Genomic DNA, 27,598 nt, shown 5'->3' with positions numbered 1-27,598 from the left:
TTGTACTTGTCTGTAGGAAGGTTTCAACACTATTTGTAAGAGCTCTAATAAATCCACTAAAGGTTTTTCTGGACTTCATAATGATTTTGCCTACTCACAGGCCTTATTAATATTGTTGGTGCGTTGGAATCGTGAAACATTAAACAGAAACCATATTTAATGTAGAATGGTGAGGCAATAATATTTTAAATGTCCTGTACAAATGTGATTGTCTGCCCAGAACAACCTGGTAAAATGTAACTCAAACTATCTAGCTTGAGGATATTTTGGCTTCTGAATATTTATATTTTTTCCCCCCTGGAAACTTTTCGGCGGTATCTGAGTTGACTCCAGTTTTGCCACTTCCTATGTTCTAGATCCAAACTTCTGTCTTCATACGTTGAACAATAAGATAGTATTGTTTTTGTATTTTTATTCCGCAATGTAAAAATAAGAACTTGTTTTTTGTTTTTTTGTTGTGGTATTTATTCATACTTTATTAATATTGATGGTACTTAATATAGATGTAGGGTATAATGGGCTGCTTAGCTAGTTAATGTTTTGGCATGATATCATAAAAAAATTCAAACAAATGATGGGCAACCAGTGGGTCTAAGGCTGGATGTGTCCCTCTGAGACTTGTGGACCCCAAGCTCCTTCCTGCTTTTATTGTCAGATTTGTTTGTTATAGATGGTAACAGTTGTTTAACATTCCTGTTGGTATGTCATTACAAATGAGTGTATTTTAATTTTATTAAGGATAACAGGATGCACTACGTGTGTCATGTCACTTATCGCTCACTTAGACTGTATAAGGACTTGAAATAAATCTTAGATATTTTTACCATGGAAGATTTTCTTCTGATGGCAGTGTAGGTTATATGTTTAACACGTGGTATGTTGGACATTGTGATGAGTCCGTTTCAAAAGTCACTTATCCCAACAGCAGTTTACTTGTGATGAAGATATTATTCAGCTTGACAATAATCCGTTTTATTTTTTAGTCCCTACTCCTCTAACTTCATACAACTAGTGTTGAACCTACATGATTGTTAAAATGATAACAGTTCTGTTATCATTGTACAGACTGAGCACATCTCCTTTCCTGCACTTTTTATTTTTCAGACCCAGTCTGGTCCCTTTATAATTTCACACTTCCTTTGGCTTTAAACTGTGCCCCCAAGTTATTGTTTTCAGAGAGGATTAACACCTCTGTTTGTGCATTATTTCTTAATCTCCTCCCAATCATGCACAAATACAAAGCAAACGGAGTTGTACTGATTGATAACAGTAGCAAAAAGTTTATCATTGAAGCTAGGTAAAGTCTGATATCCATGTTTTATAAGTCATCTCTTAATTAGATAATTACAAAGTGGAAATTAAAAAAAAATGGGTTACTGGAAAATCTTAGTCCTCACATTTTTTTCGCAGACCTTTTAATTGGGAAAGATGGTAGTAAACATTTTGGAATTTCACTCTTTTGAATTACTACCACAGGCTTCCTAAGATAGACTTGATAGCAATAGCGGAAATGAAAAAATAAATCACTAAGTAGAGTACATTGAATGATAATCTGCACTTGTATAAACAGTGAAACTTCCAACTAGCCTCCTATTTCATACTGTTCCTCTCTAGTACTGTCTCAAAGAAAATTGGAATGATTCTTCAGTAATTCTAATAGCTCCATGTTTGAAAAAGGGAAAAAAAAAAAAAGTGGTGTTTTTATTTGTCAGGTGGTAGTCCCACACTCCTTTTTCCCCATATAGGAAAGACTTCCTGAGGCCATTCCATCTTTCATCTGAACTTGATGCAGAAGACCTGATGATACCTAGAGCAGTGGTTATTTATGCTTGGCAGGAAAATGTTCATATACAGAAGTGAAAGTTTCTCAATCAATTTATAGGCTCATAGCAGGTGCTTGAAAGGGGGGGGGGGTGTTATCCTAAAGGGAACAAACACACAAAAAAAAATCCTGCAGCACACTGCTATAGCCAGCAAAAGACCTGGAAAATGTTCACCAATTATTTTTTAAGAAGAATGAATGGAACGTGTTCATGTCATAGTGTAAATCTGTTGCCTATAGATTATTTCAATGCTGTGATGGTTGTGTTTATGTTGTAGTTTTCACTTTTACTTTGGTTTGTGTACTATAATGATGCAGTTTAACCTTTTTTTTTGTCATGTCTGGAGAAGGATAGTAGATCCAGAGTTAATCAGGTAGGGTAGTGGCTTTTCTTTTTTTACATGTTCAAGTGCTACCTAGTGTATGTTCTGGGGTCCTATGTACAGGATTTAAGGACAGGGACCACCTCAGTCTATTGCAAAGCTTACTGACTTCACAACTGATCCATAGCAGTGATGGTGCATATTATACCATCTGTCCCACCCCCTCACTACTTCAGCCACCAACCCTGTTTAGGGGGAGGTTTAACCAGGTTCATCGTCCTATTTCTGTGGAAGAGCCTAATTGGGCGTAGTGTCTGGCCAAATTTGGGCTGGTGCCATCTTCATTGGAGAGGATTTCAGAGTCTACCAAGTTCAGATAGGGCGAATGGCACAAACCAGCAGTAGTTCAGACCTGGGGTGGACATTTTTCATTTTGATGAGGTCTCTTTTAGAAAACAGGCTGTGAGACGGACCCTTAATATTCTAGAGTGCCAGAGGCTGGTTCCTACAGGCCTGTCACTGTTCAAAATAAAAATTCCAAACTCTCCTCTCCTTCCTCTTCACAGCTTGAGTCATTGCTTTGTGTGGTGTAAACCAAACATAATAAAAGGTGTAAATGCTCAATGTCACGATCCAGCAATCACCTGAGCCTGCATGATGTGTGTGTGACAAAGGGTTAATAAAAAGCAACAATCTGGTCTGTTTAAAAAGGATTAACTCTCCCTGTCTATCCCATACTAACATTTTGCATTACAAATTATGTCATTACCAAGGTCTTTTGCTGACACTCTTACTCAGCTTCGGTTCTCTCTTTAAACTAATCTATCACAATTTACTTTAATCAATTATCATAAACTAAATGATCTCTGTTTCAACTATGGAGCGTTCTAAAACCAAGCTAAGTCTGACGCATGAATTCATAAGAACAGAGACCTGAACTTACTAAGTGTAATTTTAATATGGAAAATAAATCCACAATGTTTAAGTTTAAAGCAATTAAAATTTCATGCAAAGATATAATTCTTTTTAAAATAAAAAGGAATAAACAAGATTTCTTTTTGCTGGGATAACCGGGTTAATGGGACACATCTCAATATGAAATTTACTCAAAGTGAACAAAGCTGTTAGTTCTACAGGCCATTTTAAACATTCTGCAGCTGCCCACAGCCCCACTTCCTGTGATGTTAGACCTAGGAAGCCTGTAAATGCAAAATAGTTTTTATGACCCCTTTTTAAAAAACCTTTCACGTCAGGGTTTATTTACACTGGCCTAACTTCTTACCAGAGTGTTAATAGTAATTTTGAGGAAAATCGGGAAGAAATTGTTGAAGGTAACAGCCATTCTTCCATATTGGCATCGCTGACCATTATTTGCAGTTGCCTGGGCGATGGTTTTAGAGGATTTATGGCCTCTGCTAGCTTGACCGCACCAACTAAATCCAAAGAAGCTAAATTTGAATGGAAGAGTTTAGAGCATAACCTTGAGAACATAAACATTTCTTCTTAATGTGCTCAATCTTGCATCTCTACAGGGATGGATCTATTTATTTTTTTATTTTTGTTTTAGGAGGGGGGTATGAATTTGTCCCTACCCCTTTCTTAACTTTATCAGCATTAGCTGAGAGACAGGCAAGCAGAGTATACTGCCTGGCTGCTCTTAATGTGTTTAAAACACATTCAGAGTGGCTGGACAGGATTCTCTGTTTGCTGACATGTCACCCCTGCTAGGGAGGGTGATTGACCCAATTGATTCTCCCTGGATCCGCGGCTGCATCTCTATAGGCCATGGTTCTAGTGGTCCCCAATGGATTTCGATTAAAGGATTTAATGAAAGTAGAAACCTCCATTTCTTTTCTTCCATTAGCAGAGTTAAGGAAATGTGTCTCCCAACATTCTAGCCAACCTCTTCTAATGTCAAAGAAAGAAAGCTAGTTACCTAGAAATCCTGTTTAGCTGGTGTTGCTCTGTTTAGCAACAGTGATTCCTTCATTTTGTCCTTTAGCATGAAACAAATGACTAAGAACTTGCTTGATGGATTACTCAGAGCATTACAGTAGGCTACTTTTCAGCAAGGTTTATGGTTCTAAATAAAGATCAAAACTGCGTGTCTACCTCAGAGCCAGAAAAGGCAAATTGCCACAACAGTCCAGTATGCCAAGACATGGTCTTCAGAGCCTTCGTTTGTCTTTAGTGGTTGTCTATTGCATCTTTTACAGGGGCAGTTTTCAGCTGTAGAATGTAACGTGGTCAATTTTGGTCCCTCCCAATGTTACTGCCCTTCAAACTCATCGGGCCTGATTCATTAGGGTACGTATTCTGAGCGCACAACTGAATTTGGGTGCAGGGTCGATGTGGTACACAGGTGCTGCAAGTATGTATGTACCTGTCAGCGCCTCCATAGCTGGTTGCTTGGGTGGCATTATAGCTGCCTGACCCGCTAGGTCTGTAAAGTGTTAAAATTAGATTTTATTATTTTTTTTAAAGCACGGGTACCCCTCTAAACAGTAGGAACGCTAGTGCTGCTAGCCTACTGCTGGTTACCGTGAAATAGGTGGGAGGAAGGGTGGGGTCCCCCTGATTTCACAGAAACCAGCACTAGGGGTTGGTGACACTATAGCAGGGTTACACGCAGCAGGTGTCCCCCTGCCATTATGACAGCCAACCACAGGCTGTTCAGTACAAGGGCTCTTCCTATACCCGTAGGCTGGCTGGAGTAGTCTAATAAAGTGTGGAAAGAGAAAACACCATTTTCATTTTTTGTGGAACTAGAAGTCTGAGTCAGTCTGGGCTGCCATTAACAGTCTGGGCATGCTGGTACTTGTAGAACTACAAGCACCAGCATAACCAGGGCATGCTGGCACTTAGGTAACAATAAGTGCCACCATGCCATTAAATCCAGGGCACACTGAGCCATGTAGTGTCACAAAGTAAAATTTAAATAGTTGAACACTCTCTTTTTAACCACATTACTTCAATAAAAATAATTACACCCCTTTATATAAACCACACAACCCTCGTTTAAACCACACATATTTATTAAAAATAAGAAACCCCCATATACTTACCATCTGATGTCTTCATCTGTATGGGATCCAATCGTGTATGCTTTTACTCTAATTAATTAGGTTTTAAACAAAACAAAACCAAAATATTCGAACGGTCTGTTGCTGTCCAAAAGAAATAAAATAACATTCCAGCTCCTGGAGTGGTCCAAAAAATTTAACACCCCCTCCCCTTTTTCTAAAAAATTATATTCCAAATGTCCATGTAAACATATTCTTTTCTTTGGTCACAAAGACTCCATAGTATTCCACAAGGGCTTGAAAAATGTCTTCTGTTCGTCAGTCATAATAAACCTATACAGGCTGAGTTAAATGCCAAAGTGTCTTGCACTTCGAGAAAGCTGCTGTCAGTGCTAAATAAAAGCCTATTAACTGTCTACCTCAGTATCTGTGAACTTGTTACTGTACGGCCGCTGTGTAAATACAAGTCCCAGCATGTTGAGGGAGGAGGAGGAGGAGGTGTAAAACACTGTTATAGTAATAGCCAGCTCCCAGTCTTCTCGGCACAGGACTGGTGGCAGAGAGGGCAAAATAAAATACCTGGCCACCCTAGTGATTGTACTTGTACTGAAGAGATGAGGCTGTTTCAGATCACTGTGCCTAAATCTTGTAGAAAGTACTCAAGCAATAACCAGTGCAACATAAATAAACCTCTTAGGTGAGATTCCTGCTCAAGCAGTCACTGGCTTCTGCATTACAGCATAGTGCAGGAGTTCCTGGCAAGGTCTTCATATGCAAGATCTTTGTAGATCCTTCTTATAATGCATAAGTCAATAACCAATTTGGAGGTCATTTAAAATTACAGAAGCACAAACAAATTGTTTTTAAAATGTGAAGAGAAACATGGTCAGACATATATTATACATATACCCACTCACTATAGATATACATTGCACAGAGATACCCAACCCTTAAAAGCCTATTCTATAACCACACTACCTTTGCAACACGTATTGCAGATATATAACCCCCATTGCTGTCCCTAACTTACACAGATATTCAATAATTGTCAGCTATAAACTGCACAGACTGTAAGCTCCAATGGGGCAGGGACTGATGTGAATGAGTTCTCTGCACAGCGCTGCGGAATCAGTGGCGCTATATAAATAAATGGTGATGATGATGATGATCATAGTCTTAGAAATATCTGTGACCCCAAATCCTTTTTGCTTTATGACCAGTAAGTTCTTTTTTTTGCTTTATGACCTGTCGGTCCCAGCTCATATTCTTTTATTTGTGCCATGAGCTTCACTTGCTGCCCCAGATCCAATTAAATAAGACTTTACTTGATCTTATTCTTTGCCCAGAGCAGTCAACCTCTGCATTCCCTGACTGAGATCAGAGGAAAAAGGACCTGCAGTCTGCACCATATGGTCTCCCTCCTTCCTCTGTGGGAAAGAGCTGCAAAATTCCTGCTGACGTCATTAAAGGATGTTTTAGGCAGGCCCTGATAAGCACCAGTGAGCTGAAAAGTTTTCTATAATGGGGCATATTAACATCAGCAAGCTCAACATGTTAACTGTGGAGACCTCTATACTGCATAGTATGGTACCTGTTCCAGCTTTAGGCTGGGTGCACAATACAGAAAATTTCTCTTGTTGAGATATCATCAGGGCCGGATTAACCCGAGGTCTAACTGGGCTGCAGCCCAGGGGCCTCGGGCATCCAGGGGGCCCTTGACAGAGCTCAGCAGAATTACTGATCGGGATGGGGGCAGGGGCACCCCCGGCCCGATCAATGCTGAGCTCTGTCACTGCATTCCACCTTCTCCGGCGCTCAGTAATCTCCTTACTGAGGAAATCTCGCGAGAGTGTCACGAGATCTCCTCAGTAGGCAGCTTACAGCGCGCCGCTGAAGGAGGACTGCAGTGACAGGAGAAGGTAAGCGCTTGGGAGGGGCGGTCAGCTAACGGGGGGGGGCGGTCAGCTAACAGGGGGGCCTCACGGGGGAATGGGGGCCCCCTTAGCCATGGGGCCTCCATTCCGTTAATCCGGCCCTGGATATCATTAATGTTTTTACCAACATCTGAAAGTCCCGATCAGCATGCCGATTCATGTGTACACCCTATACACATTTTACAAAATTTACAATTACAGATCTGTGTTCATAAGTCATAACCAGCGGCTGAAAAGATTGAGACTCTATAAACTATATCTGGTGGTGAGTGCATACACACTGCAGAAATGATACAACATTGTTCCATCTTTGAAAGAGATTTTTAGTCTGTTTATAAAATCAAATCAAATGATACACTATGCTTTGGAATGATTATTGTTCATCATTGGAGCGTACACACTCATGCGATATCAGCCCGAATGGTCGTTTATTGTGGGATTGGCCAGATAATCAGGTGAAAAACCTGTAGTGTGTGTACCCAGCCTTATACCTAATTTTTAAAACTGCTGGAAACTTTGGTCCTTCAAAAGTCACATTGAATTATTAGATTTGTTTATTATAGCGTGCAACTCTGATCTAACATTAAAATTCCTGCTGATATGATGTTAAAGATTGGAGTTTATTTCTTTGGTTACATTCATTGTTTTAAGAATTCCTGAGATTTAGGATACTATGGAGCCATTTTGAAGGTTAGAGCCCACATGTGGAATTTGTAATGTATCGGGTTGCTCATTGCTGATTTAGAGACTGGACTGCTGCATGGCACAGTTGCTGTCTGTTCCTACCTTCCAAGAAAAGTCCAAGTTTGAAATATTTGTCACTTAATGTCCCCAACTGTCCCAATATAGGTAGAGGAGTCCCCAATTTAGGGGTATATCCTGATATCCCAAAAGTCAGGTCTTTTGTTCCAAATTCAGGAGTATTGGGAAATGCCTCCCTCTCACCAGCCAATGGTGTGTGCAGCAATGCAGGTGTATTTTTAGGAAAGGTGGGGTTAGAGGTGGGCTAGTGCTTCAGAAGTGTTAAGCAAACCACCAATGGACCTGGCACATGATAGAGCCCCATCTACAGCATGATATTGGGGATTGACATAGTGTTACATATTACAGCATGGCAATGGCAACACTGTAAAAGCCTGAAGACTTGCACTAACCACCAGTAGTAAAATGAGGTACAAATAAAGACAATATTTGTAGGCATTTAAAATAGAGATGTAGCAAGGAGTGTTTCTGGAGGGGGCTGAGGAATATATTATTTAAAATGAACGGGATGTCAATCTGTGTATTTGTTTATTTCCCATTGAATGAGTATGTAAAACAAATTAAACTTAAGACAAAAGAGGAAATAAATAACCACAAGCTTCCTCAGAGTTATAACCAGTGCTCGAAGTCAACGGGTGTAACATAGCGACACTTCTGCAACTGCTTTCATTTTATAGTCACAAGGAAAGGAACCGTGTCATTCTCCATTCAGACTGGCTGTGTTCAGTGCTCTACCCTCCTCCGCTGTCTGCCTGCGATCAGACATCACATTCACATTACATATTTTGACAGTGTTTTTACCTTTGAGAAGCAGGAAGTGAAAGTATGCACTCGCCGAGTGATTGGAACGCAGGTGCTATGAATGTGATAGAGTAGGACACATTGGCCGACAGTGTTCATCGAGATGGGACAGAGGAAAGTCGCTGCATCATTTGCGCCGCCAAAACATGCCGACGGTAAATAATACTGTGAGGACCTCATATACCAAATGGCGGTCACTACCTCCCGGTCTGGTAGGCCCAGCATCACATGTGCATGCCGAAATGTACTGCCCTACTGGATAGTGGTTCACAAGTGCCCATTATATTTGAGAAGTGGTTCTGTGAGAATCTGTCTGACTTGGAGGAAGGAAGGAGAGGGGAGTGTGTGCCGGTAGGACAGTGCTGCAGCGGTCCCAGAGAGGAGGATCCATGCTAGCAGGGCACTGAGAGACCCCTGTATGTCAGCCAGAGCAGATATCTTAGGGAAGTCTGGAGGAGAGCAGAGGACAGCTGGGCAGAGAGATAAAGCATTACTGGACATTTGTGCAGAGAGGCGCCATTTGGAGATCCAGAGGCGGGGAGCAATACTGATAATTAATCCATGTTTATTTCACTTTTGAGTGACTGGACTGAGACATTTTTTTTTTATTAGTAAGGTAGGGAACAGGTGGGGAGACCTGAAGAATATTGTGTTCTGTCCTTTTGCTGTACTGGCAGGGTGAAGTGCAGGGTCAGTCAGCTATGGGAAAGAAACTGTGTTATATTAGTGAGGAGCTACATAAATTGCTTTACTATCATCTGCTACATGTGAGAAATCCATATACCTGCATGGTGTGGAGCCTATTTCATTACAGTGACTACATGTTCATGTCAAGGGGTGAAAGGAAGTGGCAAGAGTGTATAAGTAGTAGAAGTATAAACTGTCCTTACTGTATCAGAAGAAAAGCCTAATGAAAGCAAGTGTTTGAGGAGAGTGATATAGGAAGGTACTGCTGTTTGGAACATCAGGATTAACCACATACCGAGAAAGAAAAGGGACCAGGACATTGCTTTGTACTGTTGGCTGCTAAATGCTTGCTGAAACTGAGGAAGAGAAGGGGAGACCCGTGTTTAAACTACCTCATGACAGATACTGCATAACTGTCACTAAAGCCGGATAATGGGATTGGTCCTGATTACTGCTAGAGTGACCGCTTACCCCCAGAGAGGTGTTCACTAGGGATTCCCGCAAGGGAAAATGGCCTTGACTGCTCTCCACCGCAGGTTGCGGTCCTCTAGGGAGCGCAAAGCAGAGAATGTGCAGAACCACCAAGTAGTTGTTAAGCAGAACAGTAGTAGTGGTGAAGAGATGCACGGCAGAGAGCTGGAGCACTGAGGTCCACACAGGAGTATAACTGGAACAGAACCGATGATAAGCGATGCTCTGCAGTGAATCTACAGGTCTTGGCTGTGAGGGAAGCTGAACCAATATGGCGATGAAATGATGAGCTGCAGAAAGCAATAGCACTGAGGTCCACACAGGGGTTATAACGCTGGAACGGGACCAATGATGAGCGATGCTCTGCGGAGATAATGCTGGAAGCAATGAGCTGCACAGGTACTACTGGGAAGCCGTAAGCAGCACAGGTATAGCTGAGAAGTGGTGAGCTGCACAGGTGTTGCTGAGTAGAGATGAGCTGCACTGGTAATTGCTGGGAAGCAGTAAGCAGCACAGGTATTGCTGAGTAGTGGTGAGCTGTACATGTAGTTGCTGAGAAGCAGTGAGCAGCACAGGTGTTGCTGAGTAGAGATGAGCTGCACAGGTAATTGCTGAGTAGTGGTGAGCTGTACATGTAGTTGCTGAGAAGCAGTGAGCAGCACAGGTGTTGCTGAGTAGAGATGAGCTGCACAGGTAATTGCTGGGAAGCAGTAAGCAGCACAGGTATTGCTGAGTAGTGGTGAGCTGTACATGTAGTTGCTGAGAAGCAGTGAGCAGCACAGGAATTCTGAGCTTCACAGGTAATGCTGAGAATCAAGTGAGCTGCACAGGTATTGCTGAGTAGAGATGAGCTGCACAGGTAATTGCTGGGAAGCAGTAAGCAGCACAGGAATTCTGAGTAGCAACAAGCTGCACCATCCACGATGTCGGGAACAACAGGAGACAGGAAATGCTTCCTATGAGGTAGAGAGACCTGATGATCTGACACCCATTAAAGGGAGGAGGGCCCTTATAAAGGGAACTGGCTGCAGATGATCCAATCACTGTGGAGCAGAGGTTTTGATGGTTCCAGGGAAACGCATTTGCAGACCACTAGGCAAGATGGCGTCCGATGATAGAGAAATGCCAGGCTGAACAGCAGATAGTGGTAACCAAGGGAAACCAAACCACACAGAGTGAAACTGGTGAGATGCGTGATAATAACTCTACATATCTGCCTGACTTCCAAATGTATTTCTATGCTATGTGTTTGCAAAGTTAAAGCAACTGATAAAACTGTGTATGTATTGCTTGTGATAGTTATCTTTGTTAAATAGACATTGTAAGGCCATGTTAGAAGGTAAAGAGGTTAGTTACAGTAAACTAGAGGAACCTGTGCATATTGCAGATTAAATACTAGTCAGTATTGTTGATAAATTATATGTGACCATTTTGTTCCAAATCAAAGGAATATATTTTTTTATATAAAATCTACTAAAATAAACATTTAGAGGTCCATGCCTCATTAATAAATGTGCCGATGTGGCTTCTAAAGACCAATTTGGTGTGATACAATTTCCTTTGTGTGTGTCTGTGGTCCAGTGTAGGGGGCAGAGGGTTCCTTGGTCTCACTCTGGTGTTGCTAACTCCAGAACACTACCCCATGAAGAGCCTACAGTACTTAGACCAAGGTGGAGGAACTGACTATAAGGTAAAGAGTCCATTTGTAGACAGGACATACAAAGACTAGTACACACACCCTAGTTGAGGAAAGGAGGTGTTACACTGCTCTTCAAAGGAGCTTAATTTATGGCACTTGCATTTGAGAATGCTATATTTTGTATACTGGATATTAATCTTCGAGTACTCATAGAGGATTATTTCCAGTCAGTACAGGTGGTGGTGTAATATCTTGTCTGATAATGTGTGTGATTTGTATAGATCTCTGCTCCTAAGCAAATTGTCTCTGAAAATATTCCACTTGCAAGTATAATCTCAGTACCCACTTTATTAGGTACACCTGCTAATCATGTGACAGTAATTCAATACATACATGCAGACATAGTTAAGATGTTCAGTTGTTGTTTAGATCAAACACCAAAATGGGGAAGAAATATGATCTAAGTTACGGTGACCGTGGAATAGTGGGATGATTGATGGTGCCAGACGGGGTGGTTTGTATATCTCAGAAACTGTTGTGCATGAAAATCCCAGGAGATCAGCAGTCTCTAGAGTTTACAGAGAATGGCGTGCAAAACATGAAAACATCCAGTGAGCGGCACTTCTGTGGGCAAAAACGCCTTTGTAGTGAGAGAGGTTAGAAAAGACCAGACTGGTTCAAGCTGATAGGAACGTGACAGTAGCTCAAATAACCATGCAATACAACAGTAGTATGCAGAAGAGCACCTTTGAATGCACGGCATGTCGAACGTTGAAGTGGATGGGCTGCAGGGTTCAATTTCTGTTAGCTAAGAACAAAAAAAAGGCTACAGTGGGTACAGTCTCACCAAAACTGGACAGCTGAATATTGGAAATAGGTCTCCAGCTCTGAAAAATCCTTTATTTCTGGGCAACATGCAGATACTAGGGTCAGAATTTGGTATAAATAACACAAGTCCATGGAGCCATCCAGTCTTGTGTCAACAGTGTGGAGCCATCCAGTCTTGTGTCAACAGTGTGGAGCCATCCAGTCTTGTGTCAACAGTGTGGAGCCATCCAGTCTTGTGTCAACGGTGCAGGCTGGTGGTGTGGGTAATCTTTACTTGGCTCACATTAGGCCCCTTTTATACAAATTGAGCATTATTTATATGTCATAGCCTACTTGATTTTTTTTGCTGACCATGCATTACTTTATGGTTATAGTCTACACATCTTCTTATGGCTACTTCCAGAAAGCTAATGGAACATGTCACAAAGCACCTGTCATCTCAAGCTGGTTATATGAACATGACAATGAGTTCAGCAATAGGCTCCACAGTCAGCAGATCCCAATACAATAGAGCACCTTAGGGATGTGGTGGAACTGGAGATTCAGAGCATAAATGCGCAGCTGACAAATGTGCAGCAGCTGTGTGATGCTATTATATCAACATAGACCAGAATCACTAAGGAATTAGAGATTCCACCACCTTGTTGAATACATGCCATGAAGAATTCAAGCAGTTCTGTGGGCAAAGGGGGTTCATCTAATAAAAATGTTAGCATATTATCAAACCCCCCACCCCCCACAGATTTTTTTTTTTACTGAATAATCTCATCAGTGCCAGTATTGTAAGAAACAGGTGGGTATTATTGGGAACTGATGTAGAGAAATACATCTGCTTTTCTAACTGCTAGCAACTAACACATACTAATATTTATTTAGTTGCATATGATACTAATTTCATTAAGTTATCTAGAAGCACGCACATAGCTAATCTAGAAACGCTCACATGCACATAGTTAGCATTATTAAATTAATGTATGTAGGTATAGCAGAGGTATTAGTGAAGCTTAGGTTCTTGAAAATGATGCTACCAGGCATGTTTGCTTGCTAGTTTGTCATTTATCCCAGTAAATTCAGATGTACATCTGCATGGATTTACAAGGGGGGGGCTGTTTAAATCCACACAGCCTGTGAAACACAGTACGTTTCATAAACAAAGCTAGCTACAAGATGTCACACTAGGCAGGGGAAAGAAGGGTTAAGTGTAGTATTAAACAGAGAACATTGTCACTATTACTGTATGCATTCTATCTGATATCTGAGAGTACAAATCGCCATTTCATGTAAACATCACAAACCAAAACTTCTTTCTGGTATCAATCTTTGCTAATCGGTCTACCTCTAATACAAATTGCAATACTGCTTGTACAGGTTGAGAGTTGATGAATTAGTTGTACTGACAAGGGTAAATTTGTTAAAGGTCAATTGCCCCTAAAACTGAATTCTGTCCACTGGAGATTTACAGCTAGGCATAAGTGTACAAGATCAAGAGAAGCAGGAGACCACTTTATAGCCGAGTGCTTGATCCCAGGTAAATACCCTTTTTGGTATTCCAACCAAAAATAGATCTTCAGTTTTGGTTGAAATTCGGATTTAATTCTTCACTACTGATTTGATGTTATTGAGGCATTTATGGAAAAATCCATAGGAAATGCGGTTATTGTTTGCATGGCAAATGCAGAGGGTTTGGAGCCCCGGTTCCCTCCTCCCTGCACCAGTGCCCACAGCTCGCTAGGTCCACCGCTGGTTGAAATAATGACATAATATATTGAGCTATTCTGGAAATGTACTAGAACAGTGTTTAATTAGAGCAAAAGATAAGATACCATGCAACTGAGCTACTTGCATTCCTACCAATCTACTTTTTTCATTTATTGAACGAAAATGGTGCTATATACCACCTGAAAAATGTATTTTTGTCCCAATCTGTGAGGGTTGCTGTCATTTTAGGTGAGACCCACTTGCCTAAATTTGAGATATATATATATATATATATATATATATATATAGGCGAAGAAAGGAAATGGGAGAGGTACAAGAGCTGAGTGAAGCTTTATTTTTGTGTTTGAAGCTGTAGTAGTTGCAGACCAGTATATCTCACTATGGTATTTGTACACACCTCCCAGTGAATGCAATTGATACTTGTGAAGACTGGTTCTTTCTGGTAATGTGTGTGTGTGTGGCCTTGTCAACCACAGCCACTCCGCTGTGATGTGTATTCATTCTTTCCCTTCGTAAGATATGAAATAAACACAGAGACCTTTTAAAAGTTTTATCATTTCACATATTAACAGTTTGTTCTAGGTACAAGCATGTTTTTGTCATTCACATACAGCTAGATAGCATATGTTCACATTTACGGTGCAAAAACAGAAAGCAAGGAAGTGTACATTGTTATATTCTGGAGATTCTGAGGAATGCAAAATCAACATGCAGATATTAACATATTTGAGAATGTAAACTCGTCTTTATAGTTCGTTGTAGAAATGAGTATACCTATTCTTAGCTGTTATGTTCCTAGAGAAAAAAATGATCACTTATTAAAAAAAACTTATATTTTTTTTCCATTAGCATTTAATTTACATTTTAATGAGGGACAATAATTTATATTTATGAATGGAGAAGCCATTTTTTAACCCTTAAATAGTTCATACTGGCCGGTTGATATTCTATGGGGCACGTTTATGAAAGTCAGTCCATAGGAAAAAGGTTCTGTCACCGATTGCAATAAGCCAGATTCTGTTGCTTTTCTAGTGCAATTTTTAGAATAAAAAAAAAGTCTGATTGCTATGTGATATAGCTCATCTTTCCAGTACACTATTTTTGTTTTATTTTACAACTTTCCCTACTAGACTTTTAAAACTCTTTTCAGTCAAATGTTAGAAATCTCCAGTAGTCACTTGTACTCCACTTGTCACTACAATTGTGCCAATGATTCCCTTAATGATAGAAACAAAGACCAATTTTGGATACCTGTATAAAAAGCATCACTGCAAGCTGGCAAACATAACGGTTGATTGGTTTTATGCAGTAAACAGAGACATTGATGCAATTATTGTCTCGTTTTTTTTTTTTTCCACACCTGATTTTACTCTTGTGCTTTGCCACAAAGACATAATAATAATAATTTATGCATGTACACTTGTATTGACTTGCCTCAGTAAGCTTTTATACACCGACTTACAGACTTTATGAGATACCGTTCCCTGAAGATTGGAATGTAACTAATTAACTGCTTTATCTATTAACACTTGTTTTTAGTTAACCTTAATAAGAAGAGAGACAGATGGAACCATCTTGTAGGGAGTCAGATGAAGCCATATTTGAAGAAGCACGCTAGTAAAATGTAATTCATAAAACGTAATTCACAAAGCCATGTCTAGCTGAGGCTGCATACATTCATAAACATTTTTAAGGTAGATAACATTATAGAACATGTTGATATAACCCAATGCTGGTCTTTGCTGCAGGTACCTACTTTTTCCTCAATCTTCTCACGGACAATGTGGGAAAGAAACTCGCAATTCAAGGAGGCCAAATGCAAAGGTGCCTTCTAAAAATATTTACTATTGAAGAACAGGGTAAATAGCAGTAATGTAATATTACTACTAATAAATGACTAAAGACCTGTATGCTTATGTGATCATGAGTAAATTGGTTGTTTGCACCTTAAATGACAATTCACGCTAGCACCATGACATGACCATTTGTTGGTGAGATATGGAAGATAACAGGCATTTCAAGTTACGTTCAGGCTACTCAGAAGCAGAGTTGTAATTTATCTTCCATATCAGTCCAGTGTGTCACTGGTGATTTCTCTTCACTTTGGTTCCATTACTGAATCTAAACAACTAATTAATAGACAGTTGAAACAACTATTTCCATTATGTAATAAAATATTTTTTTTCCTGCTGGAAATACCATATCATAATGCTGTTTTTTATGCACATCTGTTGTGTTAAAGGAATTGTCAGAGATCACCTTTAAAAAGGGTGTTTGGTACCACCATTCTCTGAAAAAATCTTAATACATAAAAATAGCTGAAAGGATTTGTCGATTTGTCCACCTGAAATTAAAAATTAATGATGTACTTTTTGTGGGTAGTTGGTAGTAAAATAGTAGAAGTCACCTCCAGCTACCTCCCCAACCAATCAAACCCCTAATATCTCTGGGCACTCCCAGTGCCTGTGTTCTCTGTACCCCTCTGCATGCCAGTTGCACTTTTAACTACAATTATAGTCCTGACCCTCTACACATGGCTTGAGAATATTCTCTACAAGCACATTGTAATAGATTATTTTTAATTTTAGGTGGAGGAACCCATTAATATAACCTTGACAGTGCTAAACTACAGCTATTACAGGGGACAAGCAACTCCCACATGTTTTTATAGTTGCACCAAGTTTAAAGGAGCGCATTGTGAAATCTTTCATCAGAGGAATAGATTTGTTAGCATGCAAAACCCTAAAAACTTTTCTCTAATGCCAGTCACACATGGTAATATCCTGCACCAAGGATCTGAGTCCAGTTTCACCACTTGTATGTACTGAGCGACTGGATCACTCCACAGGACAATAGAGGTCATCTTTGGTAAATTGCTGAATGCATTTACCAATATCAGTTAATCTGTTTGAAATTGATCAAATCACTATAGGGCATGGCAGTTGTTTTATGACGACACACTACAGCAAGTGTGGCCAGCTTAAGGCCCCGAAAGAGAAGAACTCAAGGTTTGGTTAGTGGTTCATAGCCTTACATTATAATTGTGACTACTGAGAACCACCACAGAGGCTTTCAGGGCTATTTTTAGTTTTTTCCTTGATAACTGAAGACTTTGTTTGTATGTTACAGCCAAGTGAGGTTCATGATCCTACCTAATGACATGTTTTTTTAACTGAAATGATATATTTAAAACTATAGAACAATACCTGGTACCAAGGCAATAATGGTATTGTAAGCAAACAAAATGTCAGAAAAGGCCAGAAAATTAAGGTAACCTGCTTCTTCACTTTCTTGTTAACTTGTAATCTGCATCTAGTTTGTATTGCCACAGAAGTAAAAGGGAATTTTCTTTTGACCTATTGCTTATTTTTTTTCTTCTTCCGGAATAGTGCAAAATATTATTATATTTGGTCTGATTATGTTTTAGTCTAAAAAATAAGAAGTATTTACCACACAAATAAGTACAATTTTAAAATAGATTGGCAATTGACGTATGCAATAGAATCTCGTCTTCCAATTGTCAATGTATCAATGTTTCACCCTTTTATAGCAGTATAATCACTTAGATATTACATATTCTCCTTTTAGTATCTACATTTTGAATCAAAGGAGATATGGAGCAACCACCACCAGTGTGCGTACATAAAGTCACCCATCGCCTACATACAGTAAAAGCAGCCATCTTGCAGACCTGTACCAGTATTACGCCTAACAATTTGCTAGGAACTAGTAAAATTATTGAGGTATGAGGCACACAATACCCCAAGCCTCAACAATGGCACTCGTTTCTAGTGAGTCGGTAAACTGCATCGTCACACAAAATAGCTGCCTCCACTGCATGTAACTGAAAGGCACACATTAAGGCCATTGCATTAGTTATTGTCACAGCAATTGCACAGTTCATCATTAGAAGCTAGAACATAATCTTCACTGTCTTTTTTTTTTTCTTTCAAAGTACAGTAAACAAAAGGGTTGCTTCTTCTATAACTATATATCATGACCATTACACTGTGGTATTAACTCACTGCATATAACTACCAACATTAAACTACACAGAACTTATCAAATGAATTAGGATGTAACAACTCTGGTGTCATTGACTTATGTATCCCAACTCCTAAACATGGACATGCACACTTGCCAGAGATGTAAGAACTTCCGTAAGTTTGAGATGTGTTTTCTGATTTTACAAACTATTTTCTCTCCTGCTGTCCAACCTCCATTCACACTATGGTACTCAGAGCAATGTCAAGGTACCCATCACTTCACCGTTTTTTGTTTTTTTTTATTACGACTGTGTTATATTAGTAGAGTTCACAATGGTGACCTTAATAGCAATTTTTACTGCTTAGCAAAGACACCGCCTGTCTGATTTAATTACCTCCTCAGAAGAATGCACTACATTTGGGACAAACCCACTTTTTACCCCCTCCCAGCCCTCTTGGATATTTATCTCCCCCTTTCTAACAAGCTCATATATATCGCGAGTCAGATCAGTGAAGGCTTTCTCTACATTGATGGCATCTCGGGCTGACGTTTCAATATATCTCATGCCATAAGCAGTGGCCAGTTTCTCAGCCTCGTGTCTTGTCACTTGCCGTTGTGTGTCTAGGTCACATTTGTGACCCACCAGAACAAAAACGATGTGATAGGGCTGCACGTGGGCTTTAGCTTCTTCTAACCATTCATGGACATTCTGGAAGGAGCGACGGTTGGAGATATCAAACAGCAGGAGACCTCCAACAGAGTTTCTGTAGTAGGCACGTGTGATTGACCTGAAATTAGATAGAAAACTTTATTTAAAAAAAAAAAAGGAAAATGAACTAACATGATAGAACAAACTACACATTGAGCGAGATCGGTTTTCTAATCTCGCATTCCAAAGGCAAAGTTGTGACTATGGACAATAACTATTTTCTTACATTAAATGGAAGAAAAGTGTTATGTAGAATGTGTAGAATGATCCTACAAGTTCTTAATAATTTTCTAATCTCCTTTATGTAACTGTATCTTTCTATATAACTAGTCTACTCTATAAACTACAAGTGGCCACTTAGAATGGTCAAGCATGGTACTGCTTTGACTCTCTAACTTGTTAGAGAGGTCATGTATGATACAGGTTTTGCATCCAATAGTGTACCATGGGAATGTTAAGCCATCTTTTTTATCTTTAAGAAAATAATTTCTTTTCCCACACTACATTTTTCAACAGACTGTTCGGTTTCAGACATTTATGGAACACACAGAAATATCTTTTAAAAAAAGTTATTTTACAACATTAGAATTAAACACAAAATAACCACGGGAAAAAATAAAAAACATTCTAGTACAACGGTATCTTCTGATACAGAACACCTTCACTCTAAAACAGATAGCAGATCACTGACTTACCACAGTGCAGCTCACCAAGAATGAACCTGTTAGCGCAGGCTGAAACATGCCCCAACCTGCCTGGAGTGACATCGCCTTTTGAGGATGCTGGCAGCTACTATTGTTTCAGAAATTACACAAAAGCAATCAAGAGGGGCAAGTGGGCCTTAATGGGGTAATTTTTATGAGGAATTTAATGGTAGTGTTTAAAATTAAAAAAGAGAAACATCTGGCGTGCAAAATTATAACTAATTACTTTTTGTTTTTAAAGAGAAAATTTTAATTAAACATTAAAAACTCATACAAGCGATCAAAATCCCATTATTTGTCTTTCATAACCTTTTAAAGTATACTTTAAGGATTATTATTATTTTTTTTATTTTTTTTTTAAAAGAGACATGTTAACTCCTCTGCCTCAGGTTGATAATGCTTATTGAACACAAAAATATTTTCCTCTCAAAAAATTCTTGATTTTTGAACTAAATGATTTTTTAATGACTCAGATTCGGCCAAAATTGAGAACTTTTTTTTTTTCTAAAATCCCCATATTGTGATTGACAGAGGATACACTGAAATGTGATTTTTTTTTTAATGAAACATATCACACTAAAAATGGAGAATCAGGAGTGGTATTTCTGAGCAATTTTACATAACTTTGACCCCCTATATCTCAGAAACTATGAGGCCTAGAGAATATAAATTTTACATGGGTTCGTAGATATGTGGTAGTATCAATTGTCCCAAGTTTCATGAGTCGGTGGGTGTCATAATGAAATTTTTCTGGCTGATTTGACCCTTAAGCGAAATATGATAAATGGCTAAAAATGGTAAAAGTTTCCATCCTTCCCAATCTCACTTTTATCACGCACTGGCAAAGCAGTAACAAATTGTTCTACAACTGATTCTCATCTGGGAACATGCATACATACATGTTAACATGTCATTTTTACCTTTTATTTTTTTTCTCAATGGCTGTTTTTATTTTTTATCTATTGATTTTATTACAGCCAACATATCCGATAGTTACAGAGGGCCTTGAAATAATTCAGTCAAGCAGCAGAGTAGGGATAGTATATACAAAGGAGTGATTCATGTATCAATTGAAAAGTCACTGACTGTTCTTGTCTGCAGAAACATTATCTTGTGCATGGCTGGTTAAAGAAAGTCCATACTGAGGTCAATAAGTGGGAATGTTCATGTCAGGTGTCGGATCAGGTGTACTTCATGTGTAATAAATTTGTTCCTGTACACTTTACATAATGACAGTGTCTGTGATGTCACAGATGTAGTTGGGAGTGCATCAGATAACCAGAGGCATACACATGGTTAGTCAAATGCTTAGGTGCAGCTATAATATGGCAAATTAGTGACAGATGCATGATAACTTTTCTTAGTCCCATTGTGAGTATTATTTAAAATAAATTGATGATGCTGGCACCTTCCCCCTTAGCATTCAAAGCCCTACTCTGAATAGAGCAGGGATAGGAATAGGCGTGGGGTACTGTTGTATGTGTAAACTCCTGCAGGGGAGTGCTGGAAATGCTAGCGTCAGCCCTGATGATGAGGGTTTTAACTTGAAGAGATCGCCAATGCAGTCCTCTTTGGTTAACCAATCACAAATATGAGGTATACCTGCGCTATGAGACCCAAAAGCAGCCTCTCACCTTACAGTACACAATCCCCAATGGTACTAGAAAAACATATAAATAAAACAAATGTAAGGAAAAAGATGGCGCTGATGGTGTAAATACTCAAAGTCTACAAAGTCAATTATAAGTGTAGCATCAAAATGTCCTCAAAGTTGAATAATGATATAACATCAAACGACCAAAACTCCGGAAATAATGATGATGATGTTATTCTTCTATGCTTGATCCAATCCTCTAATATTGATCTCATAGATGAACATGAAAAAGAAACGAAGGAACATACATAGCGTAACCTGTAAATTCCGATGTAACACAGGAAGCTATCCCTATAATGCCCGTGTATAGATAATAGTACACATGCACCACGTGATAGGGGAAAATTTCCTTAACCCCTTAAGGGTGTACACTTACTAGAAGTAGTGAAATTTCAAGCATTGAACCAAACAGAAAATGCTCCTCCTGTGACAAACTCCTTCAAATACGAATATCCACTCCATCAAAATAGGAACCGGAGAAGGGAAAAAAGTATATGCTCCATAGTGTAAAATCTTCACATTTAATTTCCACACATAAAAACATCACATATATAAAAAAGCAATTGAAAATATCATAGCACTGAGCCCTGCTACAGTGCGTATGACGTCACTCACCCCCGTCCGCCTTGATAAAGATTTACAATCGAAACGCGTCGGCGGACGGGGGTGAGTGACGTCATACGCACACAGCGGAGATTCCATCCGTCGTCCCTTCTCTTCATACAGCGTTGATCGCGGAAGTGTTACCCGGGACACAGCTGGCGATATTGGACTTACCATCAATCAAGCTTGTTTTGAAAGGAAGGACGGTAAGAGTCCATCTATCTCCGTTGTAGCAGGGCTCAGTGCTATGATATTTTCAATTGCTTTTTTATATATGTGATGTTTTTATGTGTGGAAATTAAATGTGAAGATTTTACACTATGGAGCATATACTTTTTTCCCTTCTCCGGTTCCTATTTTGATGGAGTGGATATTCGTATTTGAAGGAGTTTGTCACAGGAGGAGCATTTTCTGTTTGGTTCAATGCTTGAAATTTCACTACTTCTAGTAAGTGTACACCCTTAAGGGGTTAAGGAAATTTTCCCCTATCACGTGGTGCATGTGTATTATTATCTATACACGGGCATTATAGGGATAGCTTCCTGTGTTACATCGGAATTTACAGGTTACGCTATGTATGTTCCTTCGTTTCTTTTTCATGTTCATCTATGAGATCAATATTAGAGGATTGGATCAAGCATAGAAGAATAACATCATCATCATTATTTCCGGAGTTTTGGTCGTTTGATGTTATATCATTATTCAACTTTGAGGACATTTTGATGCTACACTTATAATTGACTTTGTAGACTTTGAGTATTTACACCATCAGCGCCATCTTTTTCCTTACAAGTCCTCTTTGGTTGTCTAGTATTAGAAAAGAGTTCAAAACATACCTTCAAGATTGAGAACTTGGAAACTGGAAGTGAAATCTAGACAGATAATCTCTATCCTTTAATATGTGATGCATCTTAATGTCACTCTGTGACAACTATGACAAGATATGTGGAAGACCAACTGATGCTTACAGTCATGCTTGCTAAGGGTGGTTACTCACTGGAGTTCACATGCTGCACCGGACTTGCATTTTAATGCAAGTGCAATGCATGCAAACACATCTAAGAAAATCTCAAAACATTATATTCTATGTGTCCTTACACCTTTCAGTTCATACTTGTGTCTGCATGTGTTCAGGTTTTTTTGGATGTTGCTTATTCCACTTCAGTGCATTCAAAGCACCTCACTACTCTTGATAGAGTGCATTGATCGTTATGAAAAGGGTGGGTAAACTCGCTATGGATTAACATAAGTAGTTAAACCAGCGCTGTGCTGTATATTTTCCATTAATTTCTATGGCCCATTCATTCCTACAGTCCATTCAATCCAATCGAGTTATGTGCTACTTGTTGAAACCCCATTGAAACAAATGAGCCATAGACATAAATAGAGCTGCACAGCACTGGCAATTCCCTAAACATCATTAGAGATTTAATTAATCTCTATTTATGTGTGATCAAATCAGAGGGTCACTGGTCACTTACTTCCAGCCAATTACATCATTGCCTTTGAGTTATAAGAAGATATGGCTTGGATTTCCTTAAGGATATTTACCTTTTGGATTACAAATGTTTTCAGTTTGATCAAAAGAAGATGTGGCTTGCACTTTCTTAAATAAAATTTTCCTTTGGATTAAAAGGAGATATATACAGAGAAAAATCCCCCAGCACCCTGCTATAATCAGCAAAGGAGCTGCTATTTCTATTGTGCATAAAAATGCAGAATTCTCAGTTGCACATATTTGCAAATGTATAGTAAGCCACACGCCATGTCATGGCGCTTCTAATAGGGGGGTAAGCTACTGATGCCAAACATGCCACTGTTTAGAGTTAGGACCACCCTATTAGCAAAAGCGCCGTTTCATCTGTTACTTACACTAGATTTTAAGATTTCATGAGCAGCGCTTCCCTACTCTCTGTTTTTAAATCTGCACTTTTATTGTCTTGTATGCAAATTAAATAAGAAAAATCAGCTGGAGAGGGCAATCTGCAATCAGAAACTAGCCAATGAGAAGTCGCTTGGTGATGCTGCGGATCGACATCAGTGCATATTTTGCACCAGCTCTCCAGGAAAAGCAAGAGGTGTGCCTTTTGAAACATGTATATGCTTCTATGTCCAGGTCTCAATCAAGTCGCATGTATAAGAATACATCCTTACTGTGCTCGACCAATGCTGGCACTCCCCTTCCACCAGCAAGGAGTTGTAAGATGGGACCGAAGCTACATAAGAACATGTGATTAAATACCTGTTATGCACATACGTGGTACGGAAATGCGTATTTTACGAAAAAAATATGCATACGTCCAACTCTATATGAGGCCCAGTGTGCCTAGGAATTGCGTTACCCTTTAAAAATCCAAGTACTACAATGTTACTCATCACCAACCTATATTATCTCCACCAAGCTTGGATTTTCTGAAGTGCAACTTAGACCTTGCCACATATGGCAAAACTGCTGGGTACACAGTCTACACCTTGTTTCATTATCTTACTGTGTTTGTTTGTACATAAAAGTATGCCTACAGCACAAACAACTAGTCCTTTCACTTTCTGGTAAAATATATGTTACTTTACACACTTGTGATGTTGAGTTTGGGTCATGGAGCTCTGCAAGATGGAAAGGGGGAAGGTAGCAACAAAAGAATACATTAGGAGAAATTTATGAAAACTAGTTTAAATGGTGATGTTCCACATATCAACCAATCAGATGTTTGCTTTCATTTTTGTAAGAAATTAAATTTAAACTCCTCACCCTCACCTACAATTCCCCACCCGCTACATTTCCAACCTCATCTCTACCCACACTCCTAGCCACCTCCTTTACTCTGCCAATGACCGCTGCCTTACTACCACACTGATTACCTCTTCCCCCTCCCGCCTCCAGGATTTTGCCTGGGCTGCTCCCTCCTGTGCAATGATCTCTGACACGCCCTATCAGGTTAGCATCTGCTCTCAAAAGGCTTCAAGAGTAATCTTAAAACAAATTTCTTTAATCAGCCCTCCTCCTAATACCTTTGCCTCGGCTATCACTGCCACTCCCTCACTCTGGGCCATACTATTTGTGTCTTAACCTTCCCTTTAGGATGGAAGCTCTCACCAGTAGAGCCCTCATTCATTCATTTTCTCCTTCTACTATTCCATCACCCTCTGTACCTCTTGACCTGCTTCTCTAGCCCTGTTTTCTTGAGCCCGGGCCTTCTTCACATTGGACATTATCATTACTCTCACTCACTGTCCCGTAAATAATTTGATCTCCATTAACATGTTATCTGTGTATTATTTGTTAAACAGTAGATGTCTGGTCTTTGTATTATTTTGTTATTCATGTATTATGTAATGTGTTATGGGTCGTTGTCTATTCATTGTTTACTAATATAAATGTCATGTACAGCACTGCAGACTTTTGTGGCACCTTATAAATTATCATCAGCTATTTATATAGTGCCACTAATTCCGCAGTGCTGTACAGAGAACTCACTCACATCAGTCCCTGCTCCATTGGAGCTTACAGTCTAAATTCCCTAACATACACACACACTGACAGACACAGAGACAGACAGAAACTAGGGTCAATTTGATAGCAGCCAATTAACCTACTAGTATGTTTTTGGAATGTGGGAGGAAACCGGAGCACCCAGAGGAAACTCACGCAAACACAGGGAGAACATACAAACTCCAAACTGTGTATAGTCATAGGCCCATTTTAATGTATATAGTATCTCTTACATAATTATGTTGGTGTATATTGTTCTACATGGCTCCTTATATATGAATCAAAATATTACTGGTTATGTAAAAAATAGATTGTTAATTAAATAAACTACAAAAGCTTTTTTGCTTTTGTTAATTAATATCAAAAACGTATATCACACTACAAATTGGTACCAAGAGAATCTACTCATTGTAAAATTAAGTACAAATAATGTCATTCCTTACCTGAACCTCTCTTGTCCAGCAGTGTCCCAGATCTGCAACTTGATTCGCTTGCCAGGTTCAATTTCTACCAACCGTGAAAAGAAATCCACTCCCACTGTGGGGTCAGACACTTGGGCAAAGCGGCCTTCTGTGAATCTTCGGATCAGGCATGATTTCCCCACTGTAGAGTCCCCAATCACGATCAAACGGAATTGGTACAACCAGATTGCTTCCATTGTTCAAGATTAACTTAAACTTGCCCTTATGATGCTATATTCTTCTAATTTTACAAGTTGGTCTCTCTTGTAGAATCCACAGGCTTCAAGTTCTATTCCTAGGAATTACTGTTTATTGCTTCTTAAGGTACCAAAATCATCAACTGTTAATAGTTAGCGAAAGTTCCATCTACAACCCTGCCCACACTACAGTTACAGAAACAGGATACAGTGGTTTTTGTAGCTTTTACTTCCACCCAGCTGTTGACTTTTAGTCTCAGCACAGTGCAAAATGTAACCCAAATGTCTCTTGAAAAGCCCTGTTATCAGCAGGACAATATAAATAACTTTCCTCTGCAAAAGGTGTTCTTATAATAAATATGTTGATGTATCTATTTCTTGTGTTCAAACAGTATTCAATCGAAAAGAGAATGTCATTAATCAGGTGACAAAGTAACTTGATTATATTCCCAAAGCTGTCCCAATTTAATAACTACCTTGGTTTGTTGAGCCAAAAAAGCATACCGAGTGCAGTTGTTATTCTAACATCCAGGGGGCGATCTACATAAAGGGGAGTTTGGGAAAGGTGAGTAGAGGTGGAAGGAGGGCTGACCTTAAATTCTGTGGAGCAGCAGGAGGTGTGTACTAACGGGACAGTGCGATCAGAATAAAGAACAGAAGGTCTGCTTCCTGCTGACAGCCAGGGGAGGGTGTGTGTTCATCCAAAGGTCAGACAGCCTCCATTTTGCAGTAGCAGCAGCAGCTGAAGATATGATAGTCTGTTATTCACGGGCCTTGAATAAGGGAAAGGTAAATTAAGCAGCAAGAAATGAGCTGCTAGGACTGATATAAGACGTAACACAAGATGTATCTGCGCAGTAAATCGCTGGAATACATAAAGGGAAAGGCAGGATTATAGGACAATGCAGGGCCTTGTCCAAGAGACTGCTTTACTGGTCAATGCAAGGCCAGGCCCGGTCTCTCCACTAGACAATGCAAGGCCCGGCCCCTGCACAATGCAGATCTCTCTGCAGACACAGCTGCACTGTTAGAGCCCTAGATCCAGACACCTTTATCAGGTGTGTCGTATAGGGCTTAGAGCAGGCACCTACCTCTTCTGGAGAGCGTAGTGTTCAGCCCCCCTCCCCTATACTGGATAATAGAGGGGTATGTTCCACAACGCAGAACGCTCCATCAGCCCCGTTATGCAGTATGCAGCTTCAGATAGGTCTGAAGGATGGCGACTGTAATCATCAGCATTAGGCAGTGTCCCCATGCATGGGATACACAGCCCTTTTCTTTTGCAGAGTGACGGAAAATCAGATGATGTGCGTCCAGCAACGCAGTAAAAAAAAAAAAAAAGAGAGTGTCTGCCGATTTATCAATCTACCAGCCGGTGTCAGCGCACAGGAGACAATGAGAAGAGGCTCTTGCGGTGGATGCAGCGATAGAAGGAGGTCCTGGCTGCTGTAAGATGGAGATATGTTGCACAGAGGATGCTGGGCTCACAGATCTGATGAAATGGCAGCAACATCAGCACCAAACACTCTGACTCATCATTGGCATCAGCAGCTCCCGTAATCACCAGCCTACTGGAGCTAGTCCAGCCCCTACCACATTCATCCGAACAGCAGGTCACTTCATGCTTCCTAGTAAATGCTACAACCCATTGCTAACAATAAAAGCAGTGTGTGTATAGCATTTGGTCATCGTTCCAGTGTGGCTTTTCTTGATGCATATAAAATGATCATATTTACAATATAACATTCACCAACAAAAAGGTGACCATTATTCTTAAGGGGTTT

General features: G+C 39.7%; 1 protein-coding gene across 1 annotated transcript; it reads right to left on the bottom strand.

Moving 5' to 3' along the window:
- Positions 1–14,544: 14,544 nt before the first annotated feature.
- Positions 14,545–27,380, bottom strand: RAB39B (RAB39B, member RAS oncogene family). The gene is made up of 2 exons (XM_075184356.1): positions 25,600–27,380; positions 14,545–18,784 (listed from the first exon to the last, which is right to left on the bottom strand). Exons 1-2 carry the CDS (start codon positions 25,812–25,814, stop codon positions 18,358–18,360), a joined length of 642 nt encoding a protein of 213 aa, XP_075040457.1. The 5' UTR covers positions 25,815–27,380; the 3' UTR covers positions 14,545–18,357.
- Positions 27,381–27,598: the final 218 nt, after the last annotated feature.

Source organism: Mixophyes fleayi, chromosome 9, assembly GCF_038048845.1.
Source record: "Mixophyes fleayi isolate aMixFle1 chromosome 9, aMixFle1.hap1, whole genome shotgun sequence".
NCBI lineage: Eukaryota > Metazoa > Chordata > Amphibia > Anura > Limnodynastidae > Mixophyes > Mixophyes fleayi.
Note: the sequence above shows the minus strand (reverse complement) of the source record. Positions and strands in the feature narration are given on the sequence as shown.